The sequence below is a fragment of the Moschus berezovskii genome, chromosome 8 (genome assembly GCF_049115385.1).
Source record: "Moschus berezovskii isolate FMDL1 chromosome 8, NW_MosBer_1.0, whole genome shotgun sequence".
Classification (NCBI taxonomy): domain Eukaryota; kingdom Metazoa; phylum Chordata; class Mammalia; order Artiodactyla; family Moschidae; genus Moschus; species Moschus berezovskii.
The window spans coordinates 27,804,997-27,821,328 of NC_142467.1; the positions used below are offsets into that span (position 1 = coordinate 27,804,997).

Consider the following 16,332-nt stretch of genomic DNA (forward strand, 5'->3'; position numbering starts at 1 on the left):
CAAATACATGTTGAAAGTATACATGTTAAAGCTCATCCTTTTCACTCTGATTGCAGTTCCTCATTCCTTACTCAACTGTATTCATTCTCCCCCGTCATCCCAAATGGAAATAACTTCAGATTTGGCTCTGATTATAATGATACATGTTTAAATACAAAAATATATGCAAAAAATACTCTCAAGAAGTAAGAAAATTTAATCCACAGTTCCAGACACACACTTAAGTTCAGTCAGTTCAGTTGCTCCTTCGTGTCCGACTTTGCAACCCCATAAACCACAGCAAACCAGGCCTCCCTGTCCATCACCAACTCCCAGAGTCCACCCAAATCCATGCCCCTTGAGTCGGTAATGACAACAAACCATCTCATCCTCTGTCGTCCCCTTCTCCTCCTGCCCTCAGTCTTTCCCAGCATCAGGGTTTTTTCCAATGAGTCAACTCTTCGCATCAGGTGGCCAAAGTATTGGAGTTTCAGCTTCAACATCAGTCCCACCAATGAACAACCAGGAATGATCTCTTTTAGGATGGACTGGCTGGATCTCCTTGCAGTCCAAGGGACTCTCAAGAGTCTTCTCCAACACCACAGTTCAAAAGCATCAATTCTTCAGCACTCAGCTTTCTTTATACTCCAACACTTACATCCATACTTGACCACAGGAAAAACCATAGCCTTGACTAAATGGACATTTGTTGACAAAGTGATGTCTCTGCTTTTTAATATGGTATCTAGGTTGGTCATAACCTTCCTTCCAAGGAGTAAATGTCTTTTAATTTCATGGCTGCAATCACCATCTGCAGTGATTTGGGAGCCCAGAAAAACAAAGTGAGCCACTGTTTCCACTGTTTCCCCATCTATTTGCCATGAATTGATGGGACTGGATGCCATGATCTTAGTTTTCTGAATGTTGAGCTTTAAGCCAACTTTTTCACTCTCCTCTTTCACTTTCATCAAGAGGCTCTTTAGTTCTTAATTTCTGCCATAAGGGTGGTGTCATCTGCATATCTGAGGTTACTGATATTTCTCCCGGCAATCTTGATTCCAGCTTGTGCTTCTTCCAGCCCAGCGTTCCTCATGATGTACTCTGCATAGAAGTTAAATAAGCATGGTGACAATATACAGCCTTGACGTACTCCTTTTCCTTTTTGGAACCAGTCTGTTGTTCCATGTCCAGTTCTAACTGTTGCTTCCTGACCTGTATACAGGTTTTTCAAGAGGCAGGTCAGGTGGTTTGGTATTCCCATCTCTTTCAGAATGTTCCACAGTTTATTGTGATCCACACAGACACACAATAGTATCACTTAATTTTCTCCTTCTAGATATTCTTTATCTAAAGATGTATTTAACAAAAAGTGAGATACCATCCATATTTTTGGTAATTCACACTTCTCCTCTTAACACAACACAAACATTTCCCACAATCTGCTTTTTGCTCATATAATATCCTGCTGCTGCTGCGTCACTTCAGTCGTGTCCGACTCTGTGTGACCCCATAGACAGAAGCCCACCAGGGTCCCCCGTCCCTGGGATTCTCCAGGAAAGAACACTGGAGTGGGTTGCCATTTCCTTCTCCAATGTGTGAAAGTGAAAAGTGAAAGTGAAGTCGCTCAGTTGTGTCCGACCCTTAGTGACCCCACGGACTGTAACCTACCAGGCTCCTCCATCCATGGGATTTTCTAGGCAAGAGTACTGGAGTGGCTTGCCATTGCCTTCTCCTATTCTCTATTAAATATATTTCAGACCTATCTACCATAGCTTTTAAGTGAATTCTCAGCAACTATTTTGTGCCCCTCCTCGCTCTCCAGGCACATGTAGTCTGGAAAAAGAATCTGATAAAGAAATGACTGAATCATGAATGGACAGTGATATAAGACTAATCAGGAGCAGCCCAGGAAATGGAACTGTGACTAGGCCTAAAGAGAGGGCCTCAATTCTATTTTCTACGTGGATAGATACCTAACTCAGAATGTCCATGTCCTATTCCTAATCTCTCTGTCCTATTCCTAATCTCTCTGAAGACTCTTGACCAGTACTACTGCCTTATGGAAGCAGTAGTTATAAACCCTTCATTCATTTCCCAGTGAACTAAGGCTCTGGACAGGGAAAAGTTCAGGAAATACAGTTTGGCTGTGACCAAGGTGTATTTCAGTTCAGTCCAGTTCAGTTCAGTTGCTCAGTCGTGTCCGACTCTCCGCGACCCCATGAATCAGAGCACGCCAGGCCTCCCTGTCCATCACCAACTCCCGGAGTTCACTCAAACTCATGTCTACAGAGTCGGTGATGCCATCCAGCCATCTCATTCTCGGTCGTTCCCTTCTCCTCCCACCCCTAACCTTTCCCAGCATCAGAGTCTTTTCCAGTGAGTCAACTCGTTGCATGAGGTGGCCAAAGTATTGCAGTTTCAGCTTTAGCATCAGTCCTTCCAATGAACACCCAGGATTGATCTCCTTTAGAATGGACTGGTTGGATCTCCTTGCAGTCCAAGGGACTCTCAAGAGTCTTCTCCAGCACCACAGTTCAAAAGCATCAATTCTTCAGTGATCAGCTTTCTTCACAGTCCAACTCTCACATCCATACATGACCACGGGAAAAAACATAGTCTTGACTAGACAGACCTTTATTGGCAAAGTAATGTCTCTGCTTTTTAATACACTATCAAGGTTGGTCATAACTTTCCTTCCAAGGGGTAAGCGTCTTTTAATTTCATGGCTGCAATCAGCATCTGTAGGGATTTTGGAGCCCAAAAAAATAAAGTCTGACACTGTTTCCACTGTTTTTCCATTTATTTCCCATGAAGTGATGGGACCAGATGCCATGATCTTCATTTTCTGAATGTTGAGCTTCAAGCCAAACTTTTCACTCTCCTCTTTCAGATCTTCACGACCAGGATAGTCACGATAATGTGATCACTGACCTAGAGCCAGACATCTTGGAATGTGAAGTCAAGTGGGCCTTAGAGAGCATCACTACGAACAAAGCTAGTGGAGGTGATGGAATTCCAGTTGAACTATTTCAAATCTTGAAAGATGATGTTGTGAAAGTGCTGCACTCAATATGCCAGCAAATTTGGAAAACTCAGCAGTGGCCACAGGACTGGAAAAGGTCAGTCTTCATTCCAATCCCAAAGAAAGGCAATGCCAAAGAATGCTCAAACTACCGCACAATTGTACTCATCACACACGCTAGTAAAGTCATGCTCAAAATTCTCCAAGCCAGGCTTCAGCAATATGTGAACCGTGAACTCCCAGATGCTCAAGCAGGTTTAAGAAAAGGCAGAGGCACCAGAGATCAAATTGCCAACATCCTCTGGATCATGCAGAAAGCAAGAGAGTTCCAGAAAAATATCTATTTCTGCTTCATTGACGATGCCAAACCCTTTGACTGTGTGGATCACAATAAACTATGGAACATTCTGAAAGAGATGGGAATACCAGACCACCTGACTTGCCTCTTGAGAAACCTGTATGCAGGTCAGCAAGCAACAGTCAGAACTGTACATGGAACAACAGACTGGTTCCAAATAGGAAAAGGAGTACGTCAAGGCTGTATATTGTCACCCTGCTTATTTAATTTATATGTAGAGTACATCATGAGGAACACTGCGCTGGAAGTTATATTTACAACTCTTTAAAACGGCCACTTTCTGTGTGATAGGAAAGAAAACCAAATTTGGAAAATAGGTAAAGCTACTAATCTAACATCTGGAATACATCCAGAGACTAGAATTCTCTGGAGTAGATATTGTTTCCTCTGTTTGGAGGGCCATTCCAAGAATACACATCTTCAATTCCTAAAAAAGATATGTGATCCAGTATTAAGAAAAAAAAAAATGAATAGCTGGAGCATAAGACTGGTGACAAGCTACATGGCTGTGCATTTGATCAAATAGGTAACTTTTTGTCACAACAACACAAGAGAATTTTCTGGATAATTCAGAAATAGCAAATTGAGCATCTGTGAGACACACATTATATGTACCCTCACACACTGTCTTACAGCACAGGGTGTATTTGTCTCTACTGTCTCATCTTTGTTCCCTGCTGATTTCCATCCTATGGCAGTGGTGTTGAATACTGATGAGATAATACCTCTTTCAACCTCTGGCAGACATTTTAAAGCAATTTGCTCAAGTACCAAGTACCCAGTCTGCATTTTTGTGGGCAATTTGTGGATCAAATTTCCTATCATCCTGAGGGTATTTTGAGTTTTTAAAATAATGGCTTATCACGACCAGAGTACATCTCCTTTCATTTGATTTATTTTGAATATAAAATAGAAAAATACACCCAGAGTACTGGTAAAAGTCCCAAAACATGCTTTCTAGAACAAACATTTATATTAATTCACAGCAACATGAATTTCAAAGAAAAAGTTAAAAAAGAAACAATAACATATTTTTCTGTATGGTTTCTTAACATTTACGTAATTTTGATTTGGTCTAACTAGAGAATTGGAGATAAAAATTAATTCAGAACTAAAAGAAAACAAGATACTTTATTAACATAAAAACGAGTCAAATATAACCAAGTTTTAGGTGATAAGTGTTAGGTTCATCCCTTACATTAATTAATAAATATAAGTGAATGTATAGAAATTATTTCTTCTAGTAAACTTCATTTACACATAGATATACTGATAAAAACCCTTCATATTTTTCAAACATTTCCCCATATACTTACTGATGCACATATAGAACAATATTAGTGAGCCTAAAAAGACCCTAAAAAGACCCTAAATTTTAAATGTTGAAATGTTCTTATGTTTATGGATTGAATAAAAGATAAAAAATATTTATATATTGGATGTAATAATGAGCATTATTACTATTTTATATATTCTGCACAATTCTTTCATATGTTACAATGTATATACTAACAAATACATGCATATTATATTAATACATCTTTGTAGAGATTCAAATATTCACAACATAGATTTCTTTCAAATATCTTTTACATAATACAGTAATACAGCTATACCCTGGACCAGCCTAGATCATGATATAATTGAGAAAACTTCATTATTAAGAAGATAGGTCACTTTCTTCTTCATTGTTTAAAAAGGCTAAATCAGGAAAATAAAGGCTTCCAAATGTCTTATCCAGCAGTAACAACTACTTCTTTTTAAAATGCTGAGAATATGAACTTTCAATCAATCCACAAAAAATAAGTTTCTCTCAGGAACCAAAACATACTTCACCTAAAATAGATGTCATTCATAAAAAGATTTCAAATAAAATCAACTATGCTTATTTATATTTCATTTCTCTTTTTTATTCATTATTAATCCTATAATTTGAAGTCAATTAATCCTTATAAATATCAAACTTCCTAAACTTTGCTTACTATTAGTGGGTTCTGATCCCCACTGTCCAATTACTTCTTACTGTTATTAGTTTGCTGGTGCCACCAAATACTAATGACCGAAAAGTGTTACTGTTCTCCTATATTGTACAATAACGACCAATAATTTAATCACATTAAGTAGAGGTATAATCAATGACACATTTCGTTTAAATATATGATAGTCTACATATAGCGTAAGTGTATAAATCATTAACTTAGAGCTACAATAATATAAAGAGCTTAGTGTTCTTAAGATACAAGCACATTATGTACACACCGTCCTTGAACATCATTCCAATCTCTCAGAAGCCTTTCATTTTCTTTCTGCAGGTGCTCATTTTTGGCTTGGCTTTCTGCAATGGTGTCCAGGCAGTGACAAATAAGTTCTCTAATGACCTCAGCTGGGCTTGCAATTTTCTCTAGGTTGAAGGAACCAAGCCTGAACTAGGATCAAAAGAAAACATGATTAGTTTCGGGAAAAAAATCAAGACTGAGTGGCCCAGTTTAAAATATATATATTTTCTTCTTAGAGGGAAAAAAAGGTGTCAGATTTAAATATAGTGCCAGATAAAAATACAGTGAACAAAACAATTGGGCAACTTCCTACTTTCTTACTAAAGTTTATCATATAAATCAACATAAAACCTAAGGAAAAAAAATTAAGTGGTAAGTCACTCTCTCACTTTTTAGCAGAAATGAAAACAACATAAATACCATAAAAACATGCTACCATCTGTCCATCTGTTTCTACTATCTAGGACATATTTTAAATCACTATACTCAGAATAATAAAATAAATTTCACATGAAAACTCTTTATATTTTGGGGTGGGGGGGCACACTGCAAGGCATGCCTACAGGATCTTAGTTCCCTGACCAAGAATGGAAACCATGCCTTCTGCCGTGGAGGCATAGAGTCTTAGCCACTGGACCACCAGGGAAGTCCCATACATGAAGATGGTAAACTCCAGTTTCTGTTAATACTGATAGTAAAAGCTATCTCTGAAGAAAGAGCACAATTTTTGTAATATCTAAGAGAAATACAGGATTTAAAACTTATAAACCTGGGAACAGTAATTACTTCTCTGTCAAAAACCAATAATTTTTTACTATAATTATAAACAATAATGTTATATGTCAAACTTGAGTATTTTTGTGTAGAGGTAAGATATAAAAATATCTTAAACATATATATAAAACCTAAATTCAGCAATTTGAGCTTAACTCTAATTAGAATAGTAAAATTATAATTTTTAAATTATAAATTTAAGCTGAATTCTAATTTTAACAGTAAAATTATTTTTTAATTAATATTTTAAAATAGCATAATTATTACTATTAAACCTTTACCCAAAAAATACTTGGAAAAATTACAAGAAGTTTGAAATTATTTCAGACTGTCACATCTGATTTTTTTCTCTTAAACTTAAAATCAAACGGCCAAAAACTCTTGCTTTGAAGTACACATAATGAGTCCATTTAACAAGTATATAAGTTTAAATAGGAAAGTTTTATCTATGCAAATTATATAATAATTGAAAGTAAATTTGAGTATTTAAGTTTTAAAGCTTCTCTTATGCAAACAAACACACATAAAATAAAGATCAGCTATAGAATATTACTTCTTTGAGTCAATACAGAAGAAAAATGAAGCATATTTTATTTTTAGACAATAGATATTCAGTAAACCTTAAACCCAAACCATGATTTTATATTCTCACATTTTCACAATTGTCGGGTAACTCTGACTAAGATGGACGTTTAGAAAGGAAAGAATTTTTTATCACATGTAAGTTTCAACAACGTCAAATGGATGATGATCCATTATCCATTTCCGAGTGTTACATTCAGGCTCACATTTTGATCCTTAATGAAGTAAAATACAAATGGACAGGTAAACACAACCCCCTAACCTATTTTAGATGGCAAAAGATAAAGGGAACAGTTTTAGATCACTAATAACAAACAACTTCTTTCAAAATATCATTGAAATGCATATATTCAAAATTCCAAAAGAGAATTCTTCAATTTTTTTCTTGACTACTTAGTGTAGAATAAGCTTAAAATGTCATTTCTTCTTAAGAGCAGGCAAGCATTTTTCAGTTTCTATTTTTCTAGTTATATTCACTAGTTTTGGGTCCTTTATTTAACTTATATGCAGAGTACATCATGAGGAATGCTGGGCTGGAAGAAGCACAAGCTGGAATCGAGATTGCTGGGAGAAATATCAATAACCTCAGATATGCAGATGACACCACCCTTATGGCAGAAAGTGAAGAGGAACTCAAAAGCCTCTTGATGAAAGTGAAAGAGGAGAGTGAAAAGGTTGGCTTGAAGTTCAATATTCAGAAAACGAAGATCATGGCATCTGGTCCCATTACTTCATGGGAAATAGATGGGGAAACAGTGGAAACAGTGTCAGACTTTATTTTTTGGGCTCCAAAATCACTGTGGATGCTGATTGCAGCCATGAAATTAAAAGACGCTTACCCGTTGGAAGGAAAGTTATGACCAACCTAGACAGAATATTAAAAAGCAGAGACATTACTTTGCCAACAAAGGTCCGTCTAGTAAAGGCTATGGTTTTTCCCGTGGTCATGTATGGATGTGAGAGTTGGACTGTGAAGAAAGCTGATCGCCGAAGAATTGATGCTTTTGAACTGTGGTGCTGGAAAAGACTCTTGAGAGTCCCTTGGACTGCAACGAGATCCAACCAGTCCATTCTAAAGGAGATCAGTCCTGGGTGTTCATTGGAAGGACTGATGCTGAAGCTGAAGCTCCAATGCTTTGGCCATCTCATGCAACGAGTTGACTCACTGGAAAAGAGTCTGATGCTAGGAAGAATTGGGGGTGGGAGGAGACGGGGACAACAGAGAATGAGATGGCTGGATGGCATCACCGACTTGATGGACATGAGTTTGAGTGAACTCCGGGAGTTGGTGATGGACAGGGAGGCCTGGCGTGCTGTGATTCATGGGGTCACAAAGAGTCGGACACGACTGAGTGACTGAACTGAACTGAACTGAACAGGTGTGAACATCTGTTATTTGAAACAATGAAAATAATCAAGAAGTATTTAAAACTCAATCCAAGAAAAATATTTTACTTAAAATATTCCGCTTATTTTGTAGAAAAATTCTGGAATGTATGAGAAAATGAGCCGTCTGGACCATCCTGCCTGTATTCACACAGTTCAGAGCCAAGGCAGGAAACGCCCTTTCACTCTCACCACCTCTGTTCCTGCCTGCCTACCTTATTACAGATGTAACGGACCACATGCCCCATTGCACTGGACTTATCAAAGGGCCTCAAATCAGGCCTAATGAATTGAGAAGCATAAAATATTTCTGTGCTCTAACTCTACATCCAACGCATCTTTATACCATCCTTCAAATAAAAAGTGGAAACTTTAAAAAAGTGTTAGCAAATTCCCACAAAAGCAGCATTGGATGGTTGTGTCGATTTAAAAGTCCTTTACTTTTGTTTTTTTGTTGGACATGTAAGGCTATTAACACAGCTGTTCTTTATTAGTTCTGTAATTTCAAAATAATCTGCAATATAAAATCAGGACTTCAAATAGTACACCAGAGTCAGAACCCACAAATTAGACATTTTGAAAGCACGGCTCTTCTTTAGAGGCATGGGCAAAAATAAATTTTTTTTGTAGTTAGTTCTTAAAACCTTATGGTGAATTCACTGTACAATACTAAGCACCTCACCCAGTCTACAATCTACGGTTTTAAGCTACGTTTTTATTTTTCTTTGTCAAAAAAGTTCAAAACAATTAATTTTTTAAATACTGGTAATCATATTAGGTTGCACTAGTTGACTCTGTCATTTATTTTAGCAAGCAAAACAAACAAAGCACTTTTTATCTGATTTGCATTGAAAATTCACAATTTCAGAAAACATATCCATTTTCTTTAGCTGGTGTTTTATTCTGGACATCTTTAAATGCAAGATTAAATGCCATATCCTTTTACCCATCACTTCAAAGCCCAGATCAAATTCTCTTTATCTACTTTAGCCTGTATTAGCTTCTCTATTCTTAATACTTCAGATTTGTCTCACACAATTTTTCACTCAGCTTCATCCTCTCTGTATCTCTCTTGTTGCTTCAGAAATGCAGTGTTTTCCTTTAAATTTTTAGCTTTGAGATCAGAGACCATATCTTATATGTTTTCCTTAACTTCCATAGTGTCTTACAGAGCTCTAGACATATACTGCTCAATAAAAGACTTAAATTTTTTAAAACTGCTATGATACTTATTAATAAGGGAATAAAATTATAATATTTCAGGTAAAATAAATAACTGGGACAGTGATACTCTGAATAAAAAATTAAGAAATCTTGAAGCTATTTAAGGAGATAACAATTTTATTTTATTGAATAGTATAATTTCAGCAAAAAGGACATGGTTAAAAGACTGTGTAATAGCTCTTGATACTGTGATAATACATAGGTTTAATAAAACCTAAAAAAATTTGTTTTTTGAAAAATGTAAGAATGTATATGTACTGTTTTCTGGTTCTTTGGAATGGCCACACAGATAAAAGAGAATATATAGTATCAGTAAAATACACAAAATAAACACTAATTTCAGGGGAATTGTTTATTGTCACTCCAAATGTTTCTGGGAACAGGAGGATTCTCAAAGTGTAAGTTGAACTCTGTTTAGAATATATCAACTAAAGAGGTTGATACATTATCAAAGTACTCTAAATAACCTTGCAGAATTAATCTTTGTTACTGTCCTGGGAACCAAGATGTAAACCTAAAGGAAAAGGAGAAATAAAGATATCTTGAGATGATTCCTAGGCAAATAAATCGAATTCCTTTTTTTTCAGTATGTGCTTTTAATTCATTAACATATTTAAAAAATTTAGCTGTGTCTAGATATATGCACACTAAAAAGCAAAGCCTACTCATTATAGTTTGTAATACAGAATATTTTTATATTATAATTTTATTTATATTTTATATTATATTTATATTTTATATTATAATATTTTATATTATGGAAAAACATAGCTGTAAATACACAGTTGCAAAATTCTAGTAATAAAGGAAACAAGTCAAGTTACATAGTAAAAAGGAAATTAAACTATTATTTTGGCCTAGTTACATTAATCATTAACTGTATTTTTAATCAACTATTTTTTACTAAGATCTTTGTATCATTAACTCTTTGGTTTTGTGACCTGCTGAAACGTTATTTTAGATTTAAATTAAAAATATTACAAATGAATATTCTAAACCAGTGACATACCTAGGCTGACAACTGCACAGATGTATCTTCCACAGTAGCTGGAACTGAGAAAAGAATGCTGATAGGACTTTCTAAAAAGATAAGAGAACTTTATTGTGAGACTTAATCTCAACTTTCCAATTATTTTCTTGCTCCCATTTCTTAAAGCTTATTTAAAATGTTTAAATATCTTAAGATGATTATATGATCAAGTAAGACTTGCATATTCAGGGCTTCAGATGTGTAGATCCTGTACATCCTTACAATCAAAATGCAATAATCCAAAAATTAAAAAATATATACTGCGTTCTAGTATAGATCTATAAATTATTAGCATTTTAAGGGTATGCTGTATGCTATAATATATTAAGTATCATCTAAGAATTATTTGGTATTCATAGTTACAAAATCCATTAGTAGGAATCAGAGAAATGAAAAGCCCAAATGTCTTTGCGATAAGGGAATTTCAGAAGTTACTGTTACTTTAAATGACTACAAATGTTTATTACATTATGTCCTTGAAATAGAGATGGTGAACATTTTGGTTCACGGAAAATATAGTAAAAATCAGATTTATCTTAGTCTAATTAGGAGTTATAATAAACAATGAAAAATACGCTATACATGGATTTAGAATCAACAGGTGACAATAGTGGTAAAGAATCTGCTTGCCAATACAGGACACGTAAGAGGCACAGGATGGAACTCTGGGTTGGGAAGATCCCCTGGAGGAGGGCATGGCAACCCATTCCACTCTTCTTGCCTAGAGAAGCCCCATGGACAGAGGAGCCCAGTGGGCTACAGTCCATAGGGCCACAAAGAGTCAGACAGGAATGAAGCTACTTAGCATGAAAGGCTTTCAGTTCAGTTCAGTTCAGTCGTTCAATAGTGTCCGACTCTTTGCGAGCCCATGAATCACAGAACGTCACGCCTCCCTGTCCATCACCAACTCCTGTAGTTCACTCAAACTCATGTCCATTGAGTCAATGATGCCATCCAGCCATCTCATTCTCTGTCATCCCCTTCTCCTTCTTCCCCAAATCCCTCCCAGCATCAGAGTCTTTTCCAGTGAGTCAACTCGTTGCATGAGGTGGCCAAAGTATTGGAGTTTCAGCTTTAGCATCGGTCCTTCCAATGGACACCCAAGACAGATCTCTTTTAGAATGGACTGGTTGGATCTCCTTGCAGTCCAAGGGACTCCCAAGAGTCTTCTCCAACACCACAGTTCAAAAGCATCAATTCTTCGGTGATCAGCTTTCTTCACAGTCCAACTCTCACATCCATGAAAGGCTTTAGCAACAGTTAATTGGATTGGGGGTAGCAGGGTAGGTAGATATCAGGGGTTGCCTATTATTTACCTGTTACTTTAAGTTTCATATTAGGTTCTGATAAAGAAATATTAATTTGGATATCCTGGCATTCTTCTGAATCTCATAACACTTAACTAATCATATCTTCATAGTATGCTTCTCTGTCTTTCATTTACAGCATAAATGGTAATATTTCTTAGATAGGACCCTTGATCTACTTCTCTTTTTTCTCTGTAGAGTTATATGATTATCCACAATATCAGCTCCCGATATTATCGATAAGTTGAAAAATTGCCAAATGTGTATCAATAGGTGATACGTTTTCTCAAGTCAGGACTTCTATAAACAATTACCATAGCATTACAGTATCTACTTGCTTTTTTCTTCAGTTCAATTCAGTTCAGTCACTCAGTCATGTCCAACTCTTTTCAACCCCATGGACTGTAGGACACCAGGCTTCCATGTCCATCACTAACACCCAGAGCTTGCTCAAACTCATGGCCATCGTGTCGGTGGTGCCATCCAACCATCTCATCCTGTCTCATCCATTTCTTCTCCTGCCTTCAATCTTTCCCAGCATCAGGGTCTTTTCCAAGGAGTCGGTTCTTTGCATCAGTTGGCCAAAGTATTGGAGTTTCAGCTTCAGCATCATTCCTTCCAATGAATATTCAGGACTGATTTCCTTTAGGATTTACTCGTTTGATCTCCTTGCAGTCCAAGGGACTTTCAAGAGTCTTCTCCAACACCACAGTTCAAAAGTATAAATTCTTTGGCGCTCAGCTTTCTTTACGGTCCAACTCTCACATCCATACGTGTCTACTGGAAAAATCATATCTTTGACTAGACAGACCTTTGTGGGTTAAATAATGTCTCTGATTTTTAATATGCTGTCTAGGTTGATCATAGCTTTTCTTCCAAGGAGTAAGCACCTTTTAAATTCATGGCTGCAGTCACCATCTGCAGTGATTTTGGAGCCCAAGAAAATAAGTCTGTTACTGTTTCCATTGTTTCCCCATCTATTTGGCATGAAGTGATGGGAGTGGCTGCCGTGATTTTCACTTTTTGATGTTGAGCTTTAAGTCAGCTTTTTCACCCTCTTCTTTCACTTTCAATCAAGAGGCTTTTTCGTTCCTCTTTGCTTTCTGCCACAAGTGTGTTGTCATGGGCATATCTGAGGTTATTGATATTTCTTGCAACAATCTTGATTCCAGGTTGTCCTTCATCCAGTCTGGTTTTTCAAATGATGTAATCCACATATAAGTTAAATAAGCAGGGTGACAATATACAGCTTTGATGTATTCCTTTCCCAAATTGGAACCAGTTCGTTGTTCCATGTTCAGGTCTAATGTTGCTTCTTAACCTGCATAGAGGTTTCTCAGGAGGAAGGTAAGGTGGTCTTATATTCCCCTCTCTTTAAGAATTTTCCACAGTTTGCTGTGATCCTCACAGTCAAAGGCTTTGGGGTAGTCAATAAAGCAGAAGTAGATGTTATTCTGGAAATCTCTTGCTTTTTCGGTCATCCAACGGATGTTGGCAATTTAACCTCTGGTTCCTCTGCCTTTTCTAAATTCATCTTGAACATCTGGAAGTTTGTGGCTCACATACTGTTGAAGCCTGGCTTGGAGAAATTTGAGCATTAGTTTGCTAGCATGAGAGATGAGTGCAACTGTGCATTTGAACATTCTTTGGCATTGCCTTTCTTTGGGATTGGAATGAAGACTGACCTTTTCCAGTGCTGTGGCCACTGCTGGACTTTCCAAATTTGCTCGCATATTGACTGCAGGACTTCAACAGCAACATTCTTAGCATTCAAAATAGTTCAAGTGGAATTCCATCACCTCCACTAGCTTTGTTCTTAGTGATGCTTCCTAAAGCCCACATGACTTTGCATTCCAGGACATCAGGCTCTAGGTGAATGACCACACCATTGTGGTTATCTGGGTCATTAAGATCTTTTGTGTATAGTTCTTCTGTGTATTCTTGCCACCTCTTCTTAATATCTTCTGTTAGGTCCATACTGTGTCTGTCCTTTATTGTGCACATCTTTGTATGAAATGTTTCCTTGGTATCTCTAATTTTCTAGAAGAGATCTCTAGTCTTTCTCATTTTATTGTTTTCCTCTATTCTTTGCACTGATCACTGAGGAAGGCTTTCTTATCTCTCCTTGCTATTCTGGAACTCTGCATTCAGTTGGGTATGTCTTTCCCTTTCTCCTTTGCCTTCAGCTTCTCTTCTTTTCTCAGTTATTTGAAAGACCTCCTCAGACAACCATTTTGCCCTTTTGCATTTCTTCTCCTTAGGGATGATTTTGATCACTGCCTCCTGTACAGTGTTACGAACCTCCATCCTTAGTTCTTCAGGTACTCTGTCTATCAGATATAATCCCTTCAATCTGTCACTTCCACTGTATAATAGTAAGGGATTTGATTTAGGTCATATCTGAATGGTCTAGTGGTTTTTCCTACTTTCTTCAATTTAAATCTGAATTTTGCAATAAGGAATTCATGATCTAGGCCACAGTCCTCTCCTGGTCTTGTTTTTGTTGACTATATAGAGCTTCTCCATCTTCAGCTGCAAAGAATACAATCAATCTGATTGCAGTACTGACCATCTGGTGATGTCCATGGGTAGAGACATTTCTTGTGTTGTTGGAAGAGAGTGTTTGCTATGACCCTCTTGGCAAAACTCAGTTAGCCTTTGCCCTGTTTCATGTTGTATTCCAAGGCCAAACTTGCCTGTTACTCCAGGTATCTCTTGACTTCCTACTTTTGCATTCCAGTCCCCTATGATGAAAAGGCCATCTTTTTTTGGTGTTAGTTCCAGAAGGTCTTGTAGATCTGTTCAACTTCATCTTCTTCAGCATTAGTGGTTGGGGCATAGACTTGGATTACCGTGATATTAAATGGTTTTCTTTGGAGATGAACAGAGATCATTCTGTCATTTTTGAGACTGCACACAGTACTGCATTTTGGACTCTCGTTGACTATGAGCACTACTCCATTTCTTCTTAGCGATTCTTGCCTATAGTAGTAGATAGTGTATTTTTTTTCCTTGTACTAGTCCAAAAGCTGCAAAAAGATAGGAGCTATATATGACTCAAATTAGCATTCCCCTTTTTTACATGGCTAAATATAGAATGTATTCCTTCATTTATTTATCAGACTTTCTGAGTATGTACTATGTGCTAGGCATTGGAGGCACTATTCTGAACAAGAAAAACAATGTGTCTACTCACTTGGTCCTTATATTTTAGTAGAGGACTGACAACACCAATGAGCAAATAATAATTTCACCCAGTTGTAGATTTAATGAAGAAAATAAAATGGTAATAAGATAGCAACTAGAGGGTAGAGTACGCTTAGATATAGTTGTCATAGAACAAGTTCTGAAAACTGAGATGGAGAACAGAGATGAGTTTGGAAAGTAGACAGGAAACTAGAATGTAGGATTTTGTGGACTATAGTAACAAGTTCAGAATTCACTCTAACAAAAAGCCCTCAGAAGATTACAGGCAGAAAAATGAGTGCTTACACAGTATTCAGCATTTCCTTTAAGACTGTTTCCAATTTGCCCACCCTCCAATTATTCAGGCCATGTGCAATCCCCTCCCCTTAAGCGTGGGTAGGTCTGTGACTTGCTTCTAATTCTAACCAAGAGAACATGGGAAAGATGACAAATATCATATTATCATAAGTGACCAGTCCAGGTTCGACGCATACATTTTCCTCTGTTCATTTCTTTGCATTTGTGCTTTTTTAATAAAATTCTTTTTTAGATATAAAATAAAATAAAATAAAATGGAAAAAAAAAAAAAAAGAACTTCAGATAAGCCAAAAGCAAAAAGCAAGTTTATATATATATAAACTATACGAGGAATATGGTTTGGAATCACACTCATTTTCAAGTTATTTTAGAAGGAATTCATATTTCTAATATGAAAGTAGTAAAAGTGAAGTCGCTCAGTCATGTCTGACTCTTTGTGACCCCATAGACTGTCGCCTATCAGGCTCCTCCGTTCATGGGATTTTCCGGGCAAGAATACCGGAGTGGGTTGCCATTTCCTTCTCCAGGAGATCTTCCCAACCCAGGGACTGAACCCAGGTCTCCCGCATTGTAGGCAGACACTTTACCATCTAAGCCACCAGGGAAGTCCCAGGGAAGTTCTAATATGAATTACAGTGCAATTTCTCCATTCAGGATCACTACACTTCTTTAATCAAGAGTTATTTTTATGTCCTTTGGTTGTTTCTCATTGTTTTTTGTTTCCATTTTCTTTTTTTAAACTTTTTTTAATTGAAGTTTAGTTGATTAACAATGTTATACTAATTTCCGGTGTACAACATAGTGATTTGATATTTTTAGATGATACTCTATTACCATTAGAATAAACTATGGATTATATACCTGGTGCTGTCCATTATATCCTTGCATCT

At 36.8% G+C, this 16,332-nt stretch overlaps 1 protein-coding gene across 4 annotated transcripts in view; it reads right to left on the reverse strand.

The window, feature by feature from the left end:
* The window catches only part of XRCC4 (X-ray repair cross complementing 4), a 298,009-nt gene that overhangs the window by 163,390 nt on the left and 118,287 nt on the right, over positions 1 to 16,332 (reverse strand). For all 4 annotated transcript variants that reach the window (XM_088838494.1, XM_055428747.2, XM_055428744.2 and 1 more), the window contains one exon: positions 5,619 to 5,785. In XM_088838494.1, coding sequence (XP_088694620.1) covers positions 5,619 to 5,785 — 167 coding nt within the window. The remainder of the gene's footprint in view (positions 1 to 5,618; positions 5,786 to 16,332) is intronic.